Source organism: Neophocaena asiaeorientalis, unplaced genomic scaffold (genome assembly GCF_003031525.2).
Source record: "Neophocaena asiaeorientalis asiaeorientalis breed wild unplaced genomic scaffold, Neophocaena_asiaeorientalis_V1.1 scaffold185, whole genome shotgun sequence".
Classification (NCBI taxonomy): domain Eukaryota; kingdom Metazoa; phylum Chordata; class Mammalia; order Artiodactyla; family Phocoenidae; genus Neophocaena; species Neophocaena asiaeorientalis.
The window spans coordinates 527,938-543,989 of NW_020171809.1; the positions used below are offsets into that span (position 1 = coordinate 527,938).

At 58.6% G+C, this 16,052-nt stretch overlaps 1 protein-coding gene across 1 annotated transcript in view; it reads left to right on the forward strand.

Annotated features, from left to right (window-relative positions):
• Positions 1-16,052, forward strand: part of PASK (PAS domain containing serine/threonine kinase) — a 42,186-nt gene that overhangs the window by 11,692 nt on the left and 14,442 nt on the right. The window contains exons 2-10 of the mRNA XM_024758161.1: positions 1,924-2,180; positions 3,921-4,153; positions 4,820-4,990; positions 5,707-5,847; positions 6,350-6,484; positions 8,293-8,553; positions 9,777-9,927; positions 11,985-12,108; positions 14,491-15,836. Coding sequence (XP_024613929.1) covers positions 1,958-2,180; positions 3,921-4,153; positions 4,820-4,990; positions 5,707-5,847; positions 6,350-6,484; positions 8,293-8,553; positions 9,777-9,927; positions 11,985-12,108; positions 14,491-15,836 — 2,785 coding nt within the window. The 5' untranslated portion in view covers positions 1,924-1,957. The remainder of the gene's footprint in view (positions 1-1,923; positions 2,181-3,920; positions 4,154-4,819; positions 4,991-5,706; positions 5,848-6,349; positions 6,485-8,292; positions 8,554-9,776; positions 9,928-11,984; positions 12,109-14,490; positions 15,837-16,052) is intronic.

Sequence of the window (16,052 nt, forward strand, 5' to 3'; positions counted from 1 at the left end):
GTGGGAGGCCCCCGTACCGCAAAAAAAAAAAAAAAAAAAAAAATTAATTTCTGAAAAGCTGGTTTGATTCTTTCAATATCTTCCTAGTTATTTTGAGAAACTCTTGTTTGCTCACTTTTGTGAGCAAAAGACTCCATCTTTTATATTTTTAAACACATTTGCAGTTATTTCGACCATTTAGTCTTCTTGTGTAAATGACTTTGTTGTTTGATTTTTCTGCAGACTTTCACTCATGGTATTTTGTTTTCTTATCTGTTTAATTGAAAGAGAGCATATTTGGTTAATCTTAATCTTTGGAAAATCTCAGGCCTCTCTTTAGGATGCTTTGTTTCTGAGAGGATTGCTTTTGCCAGGATCTTGGGGGTGCTCCTGAATTAGGGCCACACTGCCCCGCTTCAAGGGTCCCTGGCTTCTTTCAGGAGTCTAAGGGTAACTCTCTTGTCTCTTGAGGTGACTCACTCTCCCAGTTCTGGTTTCATCTCATGTGTATTGTTTTTACCTTTTGGAAGTTTCTCCTACTTTCAGGTGCCATGGCAACCATATTCTCGGTGAGACCTAGTTGTTCTAAAATGCAAGGGCCACAAAGAGTTATCCAGTCCACTATATTCTTAGTCTTATTTTTTTTCTAGAACTTTTGTCTTTTGTTCTTTAATTCATCTGGAACTAATTTTTGCACATGGAAAGTCATAGGGATGCAATTTTGCCCCAAACTAATTATTCTAATTCCATTTAAAACTAGCAGATCACAGTTATTAAGCACTTACAGTATGCCAGCCCCAACTTAGGTCTCTGAATCCTCACAAGAGTATTATGAGGTGTGGATTATTGTTAATCACATTTTACACATGAGGAAACTGGCACTGGAAGGTCAGGTGCCTGTCCAGGGCCTCGCTGCGCTGGGGAACATGCTGGCGGTGTCCTACTGCTCTTCACTGTGTGCCAGTGTCCCTTCGGTCTGTTTCTGAAATTGACTATGTTCAATTGGCTATTTTTGTTCCTCTACCTGTAATGACCTTTGTTTATGTAGCTCTGTGGCGTGTTTTGATGTCATGATCCTTCCACACAGGTCTTAGTGGGACCTCCAGTTTTCCCTCTGTCTAGGGGGCCCCCCACACCACCGAGGTCAGCGCGCAGCCCAGGTGGGCATTGCCAGGCCCTAATGTTAACATCTGAGGGACCTGGGGCATGAGCGTACCAGAGACCCCACATTGCTGTCAGTGTATGCAAAATGATAGATCAGCCCACAAACTGTTCACTGTGAAAGGCACTGCCCTCCTACCCTGACGAATCTTTATGATGACTTTGAAGCCAGGGTGGGATGCGTGGGTTGGGCTTCCTTAGAGTTCTTTGCTGTAATGTGGTGGCATGGGAAGGGACAGCTGCCAGGTCCATCCTGTGTTGGGAGGCCTGCTGTTGAAGCTTGGTCTCCCTCTGCCTTCTTATCGTTGGAGCAGGGCTGCTCCTCGGCCTGTCCTTGGGTCGGTGGGTGCTGTAATATGGGAGGACTGATGAGGGGAAGAGGCCGGTGCAGGTCTGGAGAGTGGGCTCCAGGCCCTCTGGCCGGGAGCTCTGGGTTCCGCATGCCCAGAAGGTGATCCAGAAGTGGGGTGTAGGCTCTAGGGGCACGTCGCCCTGGCCCTGGCCTCCTCCTTCATCAAGGCCCCTGGCCTGGGCCTCCTGGCGGTGGATCTGTACTGTAGTGCAAAGTGTCCTTCACGGCTCCTTCCCGCTCTGTTCTGGTTTCCCCCCCTTTCCTTCTCTCGTTCTCATCCCTTCCTATGCACTTCTCTCCGTCCGACTATCCTTGCTTCGTAGGTTCTGACCCAGGATGGCTCTTGGGCGCCCGTGAGTCTTTTGGGGCTGAGCTGAGCTCAGCCTTGTGAAGAATTAGTTGGCTAAGCTGCCTTTGTTCTTGCCTTGCAGACGCTGATCCGTTCACTTCATTTTCTGGTGGACGATGGTCCCGCTGGCCCACCAGCTCCCGATGGAGGACAGCGGCTCCATGGCCTCAGAAGAGGACCGCCGGGGCCAGGGCGAGAGCCTCTCCCTGGCAGCGCCGCCAGAGAGCCCTGCCGCGCAGACCGCCTCCGAGCCCAGCAAGTCCTGGTCCTTGGCCCACAGACAGCCGAGCAGAAGGAACGGGCTGTCGAAGCTCTGCCAGAGCAGGATGGCGCTGTCCGGTAAGCAGCCCTTCTTATCGCCAGCGGCGTCCGCCTTGCGTGTGAAGGTGGGGGCCACGCTTGGCTCCACTCAGGGGCTCTGCTCCTGCAGAGAAAAGGCCTTCGTTTCAGGCGATGCCGGCAGGACCCTCTCCTGCCACGTTTGTTCTGCTGTGATTCTTGTGCAGGAAACTCCTTTTCAGGCGGCGGTTGGAATCGGCCTGTGGTCCAGGGTTGGGGTTTCTCGCTCCGGGGGGTGTGAGACGGCCGGGCTGGGCCGGGTGGGCTGCGCGAGCCAGACTCAGTTTTATTCACTGGGTTTGGCGCATGCTGGCCGACCGCGCCCAGGCTCCTGCTTTCCTCCCGGATGCAGGCAGGTTAGACGGGCTTGCGGGCGGCAGTGCCCGGGGTTGGCCGAGAAGTGGGAGGTGCCACTGCCCCCCCCTTCCTTATTTCTCTGCATCAGCTGGTGCCTGCGGGGCCCAGACCCAGCCAGGAGGAAGGCGCTGCTCTGCCTCGGTGGCTTATCGTCGGAGGGCGTACCTGGGCATCGGCAGGTGCTTGTTGGGGGTGGGAGGCCCGGACCGCGGGGAAGCCTGTTAGGACTATGGGGAGGTGGCTGGAGCTGGGGGAGAGGGCTGCAGGGGAAGCGGGGGGGTCTGGTCTCCGGGAGAGGGTAGGAGGATCTGGAGGGGCCAGCTGTGCTCAGGAGGTAGATGCTGTGGCGGTGGCCTCGCTGGTCTGTGAGGCGGGCAGGTGCCCCGGGAGTGAGGGCTCCAGCCGGGGGCGCTGGCGGGGAGGGGTGGGAGGAAGAGGCAGAGCTGGCGCCTCAGTGCTTGTCCTGAGGCCCGAGGGTGGTTGGATTGAGCTTGGCACTGGCTGCCTGGGAAGAGGAGGCCTGGGACAGACGACCCTGTGGTTTCTAGCCTCAAAGGATGGTCAGGGTGGGCCCGCTGACTGGGAGAGCCAGGCGTCCTCTCTGAGGGCCCAGAGCGGAGAGCAGGAAAGAGTCCTGTTCGCTTGTTTGCTTTCTGAGCTGCTGCAAGGATGGAGTTGACATTCACTGAGCTGGGAAAGGGGGGAGCCGGCAGCTGGAGCCCAGGGGCCGTCAGCACACGTCTATGTGACGTGTATATAAAGCCACTGGGGATGGTTGGAGGTTCTGAGGCTGAGCCTGGGGTCCTGCAGTGTTGAGAGGTGAGAAGGTGGAGGGCAGAGGGTGCCCTGCTGAGGGCAGGCAGTTTGGGAGGAGGGGAGCGGCCCTCCTGGCCCAGCACTGCTGAGGCGTGGGGAGAGGGGGGCGAGGCCTGGGAGTTGACCGCTGGGACTTGGGAGCCGCTGGCGATGTTGCCGAGAAGTGACTTTCTGGAGCTGCGGTGGGGAGTGAGCCTGTGGGTGAAGGAGGAGGGAGACCCAGCGCGGGTGGTGAGACAGCAGGGAGCTCTGGGGTCTGGGAGACTCCACAGGGACGGGTGAGGGGTAGCAGCCGGAGGGACTGTGGGTCTTGGACCGATGGACACGGGAGCATGCCCCTGGGAGGGGCGGGTGGGAAGGGACTTCCGAGGGTTGTTTGCACAGTGTTGAGGTCCTTTGTGCTTCTGGGTGGTGGTTGTCTAGGTGGCCCCTGGGGAACGTTCAGATGCACGGCCCTGCAGGTCAATTTCATCCTTGGACCCTTTTGCAGGAGCTAGAGGTGGGGACTGTGTGTTTTGTGTGTTTCAGCCACGCAAGGTCTAAAGTGTCCCTTCCTTTGCTTTCCAGAAGACAGATGGAGCTCCTACTGTCTGTCGTCATTGGCTGCCCAAAATATTTGCACAAGCAAATCGCACTGGCTGGCTGCGCCTGTGCAGGCGGACCTGGCAGGGTCCCTGGGCAGCACGTCCTGTTGCTCCCTGCTGCGGGGCTTGTCCTCAGGGTGGTCCACACCTCCACTCCCGGCCCCTGTGTGCAACCCCAGCAAGGCCGTGTTCACCGTGGACGCCAAGACCACAGAGGTATGTGCTTCGGTTTGCGACCCAGCCGTGAGTTTGGGGTCTGTGCCTTCAACCTATAACCTCAAACAGAGGCACTTGAGTGTTTCGGGTGCAATGAGAAAAGGGGCTGGTTCTACCTACATAGTAGCAAAAGAGAGAGGACTTTGGAAACCTACCTCCGTGTTAATCAGTCGAAACATTGAATCCTCTCATCAAGGCCGAGATTCAAGGAAAGGGAAGCAGCACGTTACCCATTCATGCTTTTGCTCAAGCACTGGCTCAACTAAAATAGGCCTGGATATTCAGTGTTTGAATTAAATGCATTTGCATCATGCACGTTTGTGTGCAAAGAACTGAGACTGTCAGGCGGCCAGGCCGTGGGGCGTGCATCCCCGTCTCTCCCGCCCGGTCTTCACGACGTGGTGTGTGCATCTCGGCGGGTGAAGGGTGGGTGGTTTCAGTCTCAGTGCCGTTGCTGCACTGGCCGGTGGTCATTCTTGTTTCCATGCGGTTGAGACGCCGGATGACCCGGGGCGGCTCTGCTGGGAGCTCGATGGCCGCGGGACGTGGCGGGAAGGACAGGTCACTGGTCTGTCCCCGCACCACCTCCTCGCTGCCTTCCCCTCGGCTGTCCGGGAGCCAGAGGAGCTGCTGGTGACGCGGGTGCCCTCCTCTCTGCGACCTCAGATCCTGGTGGCCAGCGACAGAGCCTGCCGGCTCCTGGGGTACAGCAGCCACGACCTGATTGGCCAGAAGCTCACACAGTTCTTCCTGAAGCCTGATTCCGACGTGGCGCGGGCCCTCAGTGAGGAGCATGTGGAGGCCGACGGCCACGCTGCTGTCGTGTTCGGCACGGTGGTGAGTGTGGGCCTCTCGACTGCCGGTGGTCACTGCCGGCGCCGTCCTGCCCTCAACCTTGGCATGGGGAGCACCTGGGGCGGCGGGGGGAGGCCGTGTGGGAACAGAGACGGTACTGCTGCTGGCCTGGTGCGTCCCCGGTACTCCTGCGTCGGGAGGAGCCTTGACCGCCTTGCCAGCCTGCAGGGCCCACACCAGGTTCCCGAGGAGTTGCACGGTTCTGTTGTCTCCCATCCACATCTCCACGCCCTGCTTGTTTGGTGGTCTTGGAGGGGCTGGCATGGCTGCAGGGTTTCCCTGGAGCTTTGAGCCTTCCTGTGTGTGTCCAAGCTGGACGTTGATGGGCTGACCTGCATGTTAGATGCTGAGCCCTGAGCCTCAGGCACCAAAACAAGTTAGATAGGACCAACTACATCCAGAAAATTACCCGTCCACGACACGACTACCTAGAAGAAAATTCAGACGTTCAGCATGTATTGGTGTCTGTTCTTTAAGAAATTACAGACACCGCTCTTTCCCCTGCTTTGTTACCATGAGGCTGAGGATGGAAAAAACCTACTCTTCGATAGATCATTCATTCACTCAGAGACTGTAAGGTTAGGTGTCAGAAGCCTTGTTTGTACTTTAGTTTATTTCCAAAACGCGAGGCAGGTGAGCAGCGGCCAGGAATGCCCACGTGCCAGGTTCTGGCCGGGTCTGAGCCCCTCTGTCCCCAGGTGGACATCGTGAGCCGCAGTGGGGAGCAGGTCCCGGTGTCCGTGTGGATGCAGAGGGTGAAGCAGGAGCATAGCCTCTGCTGCGTGGTCGTGCTGGAGCCCGTGGAGAGGGTCTCGGCCTGGGTGGCTTTCCAGAGCAACGTGAGTCTGTTTCTCAGCTGCGTGTCGCCTCCCCACCGGGGCCTTCGGGCAGAAAGAGGACATGGGGTTCTGGGGGGTTGGCCCCCGGTAGCCCCCTGACAACCTGTGTGCACTTGGGCAGGGAACCCAGTCTCCCTGTGGCCCCGTTCCCTCACCTGTAAAATTGGGATATAATCCTGACACTCACAGGATTGTTTCAACACTTCAATAAAGCGATAACACGTACATCTGTCGAGTGGTGGCTGCGGTGCAGATGGCCCTCGGAGGCGAGCGTGGGTGTGGTTGCGGTATGGGCTTCTGCGGGTGCCTGGAGAGATGCGTGTTTCGGTCCGCCCGGCAGAAGGAGGAAGACGGCGTTCTTTGTGCCGCTGCGCTTTGTGGGGGTCGGGTTGTGGGGGAGAGGTAGCACCGATAGCCTTGCCTTCAGCTTGAAGACACAGAAGTTCGGTGAGGTTGAAAGCACTTTGATTACAGGGTTTAACATGCTGGCTTTCCCTCCAAGGGAACCGTGGCGTCCTGTGACGGTCTCTTCGCCCACCTGCACGGATTCACGTCTGGGGAGGAGGTGGTCGGGCAGTGCATCACAGACCTCATCCCTTCTCTGCAGCTCCCTCCGCCCGGCGAGCACATCCCCAAGGTAGGACCCCCGCCCACCTGCGCTGCCTGGCCGTGGCTGGGGCCCCGTGGCCGCTGGAGTCTCTGTCTGATGAGCATCAAGTTCTTAGACCCAAACCCCTGGCCTGCAGATGGAGGCCGGGCTTCCCGAGAGTAGGAGTGGCCCGTGCATGGACACGACGGGATGGGTTCCACTTAGAGGTGTCTGGGCTCTGCAGTCTTGACGCAGGCTCAGAGCCTCCGTGGCTCCCTGACTGACTGCTCCTGCCCCTCGGCCCTCTCCCTGGAGCTGCTGCTGGGGTCTCTTTATTGAGAGGTCTGGGGGCTGAGAGGAGCAGGGGGAATCGGCAGGTGGTAGGTCTCCCCCCAAGGCAGGACTGCAGGTCAGACGGCGGCGGGTCAGTCGGCAGCTTTGGGGGCAGTGGAGCTTTGAGGCTGAAGGTTCTCTTTTCGTCTGGGTCCTCCCAGTTCCAGGTGCTCCGTTTACCAACTAGCACGCAGCCCTCACACAAGCAATCACGTTGCTGGGAATTCACCTGATGTCACATCCCAGCGACCGGCAGGGTCAGCCGGATGGTCGATTTGGGGCTGAAGTCGGCTCTGCTGCTGCAAGAAATAGCAGATTCTTTCGGGACACCTGTAGGCACTCCCTGGCTCTCCCACTGGCCTTAGGCTAAGAGCTGAGCCCTCTGAGGTGGTGCTTTGCTATTTTTAGGCTTTCCAGCTCAATTGGAAACCTCTCCCCCGTACCTTATTCTCTTTACGTCCTTTATTCTGTTCTAAAGCAGTGGGACCGCTTGGACCCCAAAGCTCTGGAGCATCAGTTGGTGCGACCACTTTCGGGGACTATTTGGCAGCCTCTTATGCTTAACTGAACGTAAGCAAACGTCTGCCCACCCCAGGCACGTGGCCACAAGAGGTGTGTGCCAGGACGGCAAGCGCCCTCCCAGCAGCCCCACGCTGGAGCCGCCTGACACCCCCAGCAGCAAGTGGAGACAGACACCCTGCCCCCTCTTTCCTCAGGGCTCCCTGGGGCCTGGGGTCTGGCCTGCACCCTTACCACGGGGAGCCTGGGGTCTTGAGTTCTGCCCCTGGTCAGGGCGCTGTGCTGATGCAGTGGGAGCTCCCCGCCGTTCAGGCCTCGGGCCTCTGCAGGTCTTGTGTCTTGCGGGTGGACCCTGAGAAGGGGGCAGGCGGTATGGAGTGAGGGGTAGACATGAGGCCTGGGCCAGCTTGCCGTCTTGGGACCAGGAAGGGAGCTGACTCGGAAAGCCTCTGGTTAGAGGCTGCACCGTCGAGATTGGCTTGGGAGACCGGATACGCCCGAGTATTTGAGCAGAGAAACGTGATGCGAGGACTTGGTTGCGTGGGTGACAGAGGAGCTAAGGAGGCGGGGGGGTGGGCACGCCGCCCAGAGGTCAGCAACTACGGGAAGCCACTGCCCCCCAGGCTGGAGGACAGAGGGCGGGGCTGAGGGGCTGAGGCCGCCTACAGAGGTGGGCGCTGGGGGGCACCAGTGGTCCAGGGTGGACAGCAGGGAGGAACTTGCTGGTGTTGCTCCCGCAGGGCTGGCGCCTTGCTTGATGGACCCTGTGTGCTCTGCGCTCGGGACCCCCGGCCTGGCCGCAGCTCCCGGTCAGGGCTCTGCGTTCCCTGGGGCAGAGAGGGGTGGTGCGGGGAGATAGTGGAAGGAAGAGCAGTGTGGAGAGTTAGGTGTTTGGGGGGCACCCGCCAATGGGCGTGGGTGGACGTACATCTAAAGCAGCAAAGGCTCAAGGCTCGGGCCATAGGAGGTGCTGTGGTCAGCTCGGTGGTGTGTCTTTCTTTCAGAATCTCAGGATTCAGAGGTCTGTTGGAAGAGCCAAGGATGGCACCACCTTCCCTCTGAGCTTAAAGCTGAACTCTGAACCCGGCAGTGAGGAGGCAGCAGACGGCGAGGCGGCGCCTGACTGGGGCTACTCGGCCTCCATCTGGGTGTTTTCCAGCATCAGTGGGCTCATCACCCTCCTGCCGGACGGGACCATCTACGGCATCAACCACAGCTTTGCTCTGATGCTGTTTGGTTATGGAAAAGATGAGCTCCTGGGCAAGGTGTTTCTCCCCCGCCCCGCCTTGGGGAAGCCGGTCTTGGCCTGTCCTAGGCCTGTGCTTCTGCATCCTCGAGCCCAGCTCGCCAGCTCTCCCCGCGGGAACTCGGGCCCAGAGAGGGAGGCCTCTGCTCACGGCCCTGTTCCCCCGCCTGCGCCCATTTATCTGGACCCCACAGGGAATACTTGATGACCCCGCCTGGGCTACCCCCAAAGCCTTTGGGTGCCATGTGCCCCCCCAGGAGAGGGAAGGGGCTCTCTCACCCCAAAGCCTGTCCCAAGCAAGATCGGGTCTGAGTTATTGGATGAGGGTGTGTGTCACAGCTGTGCGGATTCGCTCCACACCCACGGGCCGGGGCTTGTCCACACCTCCTCTGACCATCCTGGGGTCCGTTGTGAGTCAGGGTGGGAGGAAGGTGTTTCTAGAACCTTCTTCCTTGGATTGGGCTGGGCGCAGAGGGCAGGCGAGCATCTCAGGCTTCCTCGGAGTGGCTTTCCTTGGGTGGTCTCAGCAGTCCTCCAGGGCTTCTGAGGAGGGGGCACGGGCCCCCACTCGACTGGGGGTGGTGGTTCATGCAGGAAGGAGAGGCTGCTGCGTGATGTGTCGCTCTTGACACCTGAATGACACCCCCGCCCCTGGCCACAGGCCCTGCACCTGGCTGGACTGGCTCCTAGACGTGGGTGCAGGCCCGGCGTTCCCCACAGCCTTCCACTGAGCACCTTGTTCCCCACAGGCAGCCGTCCCCTCTTGTCATTCTTTCTGGAGCCAACCCTGCACCCCGTCCAGCCAGCCAGAGCTTTAACTTCTTTTGAGGCTCCCAAAACAGGTCCCTTTCTGTTCATTAATAGAAATACTAAGAAGCAAGTAAAATAAATTTTAGTTAAATTAAGTCAAACTTAGTTCAATTGAAGTTAATGAAAACGCAGTTAGAATAACTCTTGGACAAGGGCTCCCCACAGGAACATTGGGGGCTCCAGGTCCTTCCAGGGAGTGTGTGGACGCAGTCTCGTCAGGGTGTGCTAAGAGAAAGGGAAGCAAGTTTTGATTTCCATGTTGAGCGTCCAGGGCTTCGGGTCTGCCAGAAGGAGTTTGACCAGGGTCTTTCCTAACCTTGTCCAGAGACTTGCTGGCGTTGTCTTCATTCTCTGCCCAGACGGGACGGAGGGATGGTTCAGTGGGTCAGTGAGGATTCTCGCCAGGTTCTGAAATGTCCTTTTGTTTTCTAGAACATCACTTTCCTGATTCCTGGTTTCTACCACTACATGGACCTTGCCTGTGACAGTTCCTTTCTGCTGCCAGAGGTGGCCAACTGCCTGGACGCTGGCAGCCACAGTGGGCCTGGGGAGACCACTAGGGATGCCCAGCACACAGCCGAGGGTGAGAGCTCGCCGCCTCCTCCCAGGTGCACCTGCGGCCACCCAGTCCCCGCTCCTGGCCTCCACGGGTGATGGGATGGCCGTCATGGGGACCCTGTTTGTGTGGGTTTGATGTTTTTCTCTGTCTCTTGTGGGCCTTCCGTGTTCCCAGGGGATGGGACACTTGTGTGCGGGTCTCACAGATGTGTTAGCGCGAGAGGTCCCCCGGTGAGTCACTGCATGCCTGCGTCCGCGACACCGGCCACTAGTTGGCGGTCTTGTGTGAGTGATGTAGCTTTACGTAAGTGGCTGAAGCCCGGCTTGATGCAGCACATCAGGTGAATCCCTGAGTAGACAGTCCTGGCGGGATTTGTTTATTTCTAGTACTTTCAACATTTAATATGATTCCAACGAGTGGCCCGAGCCCCCCCGCGTGATGTTGCAGGCGCTGTGTGTGAGAGGGCGGCGCGCGGCTCCCGCTCTGGCTTTGGAGCTCCGGGGCGCCCGCCTTCCCCAAGCAGGTTCAAGGAGGAGCTGCCCCGGCCCTGCCTCGGGGGCCGTCCCCGCTCCGCACCCGTGGGGTGTTGTCACGTGCGGGCGCGTCCGTGGGAGGACGTGGTGTTTGAGTAGACGTGTGAGTGGGTTTCATGTGGCCACCGAGGCGGACGTGGCTGCGTGGCATCCAACTGGGACGTGGACCTTTATTGTCAGACAGTGTCCACGTTTTAAAAGATGCTTTGTTAGGCTACTGACTCTCTTCGACCGCTTTTCTTTTATCTATTTATTTATTTATTTTTGGCTGCGTTGGGTCTTCGTTGCTGCGCGCGGGCTTTCTCTAGTTGCGGTGAGCGGGGGCTACTATTCGTTGCGGTGCCGCGGGCTTCTCATTGCGGTGGCTTTTCTTGTTGTGGAGCACGGGCTCTAGGCGTGCGGGCTTCAGTAGTTGTGGCTCACGGGCTCTAGAGTGCAGGCTCAGGAGTTGTGGCACATGGGCTTAGTGGCTTCACGGCATGTGGGATCTTCCCGGGCCACAGATCGAACCTGCACTGGCAGGCAGATTCTTAACCCCCGTGCCGCCAGGGAAGTCTGTGGCCACTTTTCTTAACATGGGGTTTCCTTCATTGTACCCGGGTTTTTGTGTCTGCAAAGACTCCTTTTTTTCAAGTTTTTTTCTGTATCACTGATGCATTCATTCCCTTTCCTCTTTTTCCAGATTTCCAAATTCTTCCTGTTGTGTGTGTGTGTGTGTGTGTGTGTGTGTGTGTGTGTAGTTCATCTTCTTTGTAGAAAATGGGGGGTAGGGTCATAGAAACTCTGTCCCCGTCATTGTCTCCAGGATGCACTCGTGGGCGTGTTTCTGGGTGCGTGGGGATGCGTGCTCTTGTTTGTGGTGCCAGCCCGCCTGCGCCGGTCAGCCAGGGGCCGGGAGTAAACTTTCTAAGAGCCTCCCCCATGCAGGCTGCTGTGTGGCAAGGACAGTCTCGCTCCTCTGACCCCAGTAACCTGTGATGTCCCGGGCCCTGGCGTAGGCAGAGGCAGGCGGAGGCAGGTGGCACACGAGCCGTAGGAGGTGACCAGCGCTCAAAGGAAGGGCACAGCAGGGGAGGGTGTGCCGTCTTGGGGTCTGTGAGCCGGAATGAGGCAGGGGCGGCCTTCTGGGAAAGTGAGCAGCGCCGGGCGTGGTGAGGTGGCCAGAGGGCCAGGCCCCAAGGCCCTGGGGAGGGAAGCAGGGCCCAGCTGCCAGGCCTTTGGTTTTTACCCGGCGTCAGAGCGGAGCCCTCGGGGGCTGTCGGCAGATGAGGGGCAGGTTCGACTCCGGGGTCGGTAGGTGCGGGGCCCAGGGCAGAGCAGGGAGAGCCCAGGGAGGCTATGGGCCTGGACCTGGTGCCCGTGGGGCAGTGAGGGGCGGTCAGATCCGAGACCTGCTGTGGACGTGGGGCTGGCGGTGTGTCTGAGGTCAGGTTAGGCCCCCTTGCCCCCTGCTCACGAGTCACACAGGCCGAGGAGGTGGATTTCAGCAGGATGAGCCGGTGAATGGAAAACACTCTTTTTTTTTTTTTTTTTTGCTGTTGCTGCCAGATCTAAGGGTGAACACCGAGACCCCAAAGCCAGTGGAGAGCCAGGCTGCCTCGCCCAGGGTCCAGGTTCCTGTGGACGCCGGGGGCCACCTCGCCTTCTCCCTCCCGGCGCTGCCCACTCTGGGGTAAGTCCTCTGGGGGAGGGGTGGGTGCGCGAGGGGCAGGGGGGAGGCACCCTGGGGAAGTGTTCAGTCCTTGGGAATGATGGAGGTGACACCTGCTGCTGCCCCTCGCGATGGCAGTGCTTCTGTGTTACCCAGCCAGGTCCCCGCGGGCTCCGTGAGACAGGCCCCAGTTTACGGATAAGAAGGCGTTCAGGGAGGTTCCGGGGAGCTGATTCCAGCGTAATTTTCTCATTCTGAAAATAATTTGAGTCTGTTTGCTATGCATTTTTAAGTAACAAAGTTATTCTATTTAGAGGAGACGAGGTACGCTGTGGAAAATTCAGGAAAGTAGAAATAGAACATCCACTTGCCCAGTTACCACAGTCCTGTTGTGCGTAGCGTTTTGGTTTGTTTTCAGTAAGTTTCTCTTTTTAAAAAACAGTCTCTTTGAAGCGTAGCATAGTCACGCGCCAGCCTCTCTGGACCTTCTCCCCTCACCCTGGGAAGCCCTGCTCCCACGCCACTCGGCGTCCCTCACTGCCTTGGGGGCAGGACGCAGGTCGGAGATGCCTGTTCTTGAACGAATGCACTCCCTTATCTCCGGCATCTTTTGTTCACCATTGTGTGAGATTTATTCACTCACACATACACGCTGTTTTCTAGTCTTCTTGAAATTATGTTTTAAATATATACTACGTGAATGTGTATGTTTTTCTAAGTACAGAAGAATAATGGTGAAGAGTAAAAGTCCCCGTGACTCTGTCCCAGGTCCCCCAGAGAGAACCTCTGCCGTCAGTGACCTTGCAGGACCCCTTTCGCCATGTGCTTAGATGGAAGTGTGTGTTACACAGGCACAGGCAGGCTGCCATGCACACGTTGTCCTAAATGTGTGCACGTGCCTGGACACGCGGTGTGTGTGTCTCGGAGACCTTTCTCTGCAGCGCTGCCTCGGAACCGCCACCTCACAGGTGGCACCATGGTTTGTGAACACGGCTCCTGTCATCTGCTTCAACTTCCTGGCCTTTTCCTATTTAACTTTTGGTGGCTGGAGCAGCGTGACTGCGGGCTCTCCTTGCTGTGTGTGTACACACACACACACACACACACGCACACGCACACACACACACGGTGAGGAGGGAGGGTTCTGTGCTGCCTGGGGGCATGTGGTGGGGCCTGGGCCCAGGGGCATCCGCTGGTGTGGGCGCCAGGTGCCCGGCCCGCGTCAGGGCAGGTGTGTCTTAGCGGTGGCTCACGTGCTGAGCGAACCTCAGTGCGGTGCGTGGGCTTGATTTTCTGGGACGCGGGTGGACAACGAGGAGCTTCAACTAGATGGGCCGTTCCTGCATTTCCTCTTCGCTGGACGTTTCTGGTCTCGCGGTTCTAAGTGTTTGATCTGCGTCCTTCACGGGCCAGTTACCGTCTTCCTCCTTCCTTCAGTCGTCGCCTCACCTGCTGACACCGCAGAGGCCGTGTGGCTCCCCAGAGACGGGCCCAGGGCTAGCCTCTTGGCCCGGGTAGATGTGGTAGATAGAGGTGGCGTAGCAGTGACCGGTCATTCTTGCCTGGTCTCTGCAGGCCCTCGCCCCCTCAGCTGTCCCTGAGAACTCCACTCACAGCGGCCTCCTCTGTGGGGCCCATCCTTAAGTGACGTCTTTCCTCTCCCCGCCTCTTTATGAGCGCCTGGTGTAACATTTACAGATCGCCGCACGCCTCCCCAGCCAGGCCGGGCACTGCCACTTTCTGTTGGCCTTGGTGCCTGCGGCCGACCTTGGGCTGACACGGGGCCGGTGCTCAGCACCGCCGGCCGGGTGGGTGCTGGCGGCGGGGCCGGCAGATGGGAGTCTGGACGCAGATTGCCAGGTGGGCCGTGGCGACCTCTTCCTCAGTGGTCCGCCCGTGCTGAGTGCGCTGGGGGCTTTGTGCTCCAGCTCACAGGACCCTGGGGGCACGGCTCTTCCAGCCTCCTGCCCCTCGTGCCCTGCCCTCTCTGAGCTGTGAGATCCGATGGTGTTTGTAGCCGTTGTGGTTTACCGCGTGCAGTGTCCAGTGCCTCTCCTTTCTTCCCACACCTCCACCTTGCGGGCAGGAAGAGGCTGGCTGCATGGCTGTCGGGGTCCCACTCACCGCAAAGTGAGATTGCTGACCACAGCCTTGAGCAGAGGGTCCTAGGCACTCAGTGGCATTCTTGGATAAATCATTGCTAAGTGTGGATTTATCTGGAGAATATGTGAGTTGGTTCTTCATTTTTAAATTTAGTTATAAAAGTCTTTTTTTTCTGTCATAAGTTTATGGCGTTAAATGCATGGTGCGGGTCTCTAATCAAGGGGGAGCCCCTGTGATCTCTTTTTTATTGACTCTTCTGTGGCTCCTCAGTGACTATGTCATCCGTATAACAATCCACAGGGTGGACAGCATCCCAGAAGGAAGCCCACCAGCCCATGGCCAACAGCCGTCACCCCAGGACCAGCAAAATATCCCAGAGGGAAGCCCGCCAGCCCAGGAACAGTCACTGCCCGAGGGCCAGCGAAACATGCCAGGGGGATGCCCGTCAGCCCCTGGCCGTCGGTCGTCGCCAGAGGACCAGCAGAGCACTGTCTTAGAGAAAGAGCGGCTGGCAACAGCAGAGAGCCTCAGGCAGGACCTTCTGGGAGGAAACAGGTCTGACCCAGTGGACACAAAACCATGTGCTTCCCATGGAGATTCTGAAACACCAGTGCCGAGTACAAATGGGACCAGTGGTGCTGGAAGGGGTGGCCTATATCAGGAGACACAGCTGGGACAGAGGAGCTCGAGTGGTACCAGCGATTCAAACCACGGGGCTGATGCCACCAAGGCCAGGCCGCACACTGCGGGTCAGCTGGCAGGGCAGGGCCTCCCGGTGCGTGGCCCTGGATTCGAGGGAGAGTGGAGCACTCAGCGGGGAAGCCCGGACTCGGCCCCCAGCCCCTTGGGGACGGTGCAGCCCTTGCTCTCAACGCTTTCTTTGGATGAGCCGTGGCTGGGGACGTGCTTGATTAAGGAGCAGCTGTCTGCACCAAGCTTTGCGGGGCCTTGGGGTGTCTCTTGCGCCGAGCTGGTCCCCACAGAGCAGCCCCCGCCCTCCACCCCTGCGTCATTGTGTGACCTGGGAGGCACAGACCCGCACGGCGGCTGCTCAGGCAGCTCCTTGGCCCGCTACACCCTTGCCACTGACCTGCCCGGTACCGTGGAGGCCCGGGAGGCTGGCGAGAATTCGTTTTCCTGGAACCTCAAGGAACTCGTTTTCAGCGAATGGACAGACCGAACTTCTTCGAACTGTTCCTGTGCTACGTCTGAGCTCGGGGGGACCCGCTCCCCTTCGCTGGGGGTCTCTGATGTGGACATGAGTGGTTTACGCAGGCAGAGGTCAGAAGTCCTGGACAGCCGGGAGCTGTTACAGCTGACCGGCGCCTACTTCAATCTGGGTGAAGGCCGGCGGTTCCGCGAGAGCTGTCTGGGGCTGGATGGAGCAGAACCATCGCAGACTGGCTTGGTGTCCTCCGAACACTATGGCCTGGGTGGCCGAGAGAGCCTGGACCGCGTCCCTCCTGTGTCGGGAGCCGGCCCCATGGATGCGTCCCTGTTAGAGGCACCCAGGCTGAGCCTCCAGGTCACCTCCACGCCTGTGAGAGCAGACGGCTCTGCGCCGCTTGGGGCCGCCAACCTGCAGCACGAGATCCAGGAGGGCGCCTATGCGGGGAGCTGTTACCACCGAGACGGCTCACAGCTGAGTACGTGCAGGTGGGGGGCGGGGAGGGCCCGTTGCCCTGCTGCCCTGAGAGCACGGTGCAGCGGGGTCAGGGGGGCTTCCTGATCCTGGCCTCTGATGGGGCCTCATCCCCGGAATCGTTTTGGCAGGAATGAGGTGTTATATTAAATAAAGAACCAAGGTTAGAGTTTACCTCTTCAAAGTGAGGATTACAGGTGTGTGTGCCGGGGAGGGGGCA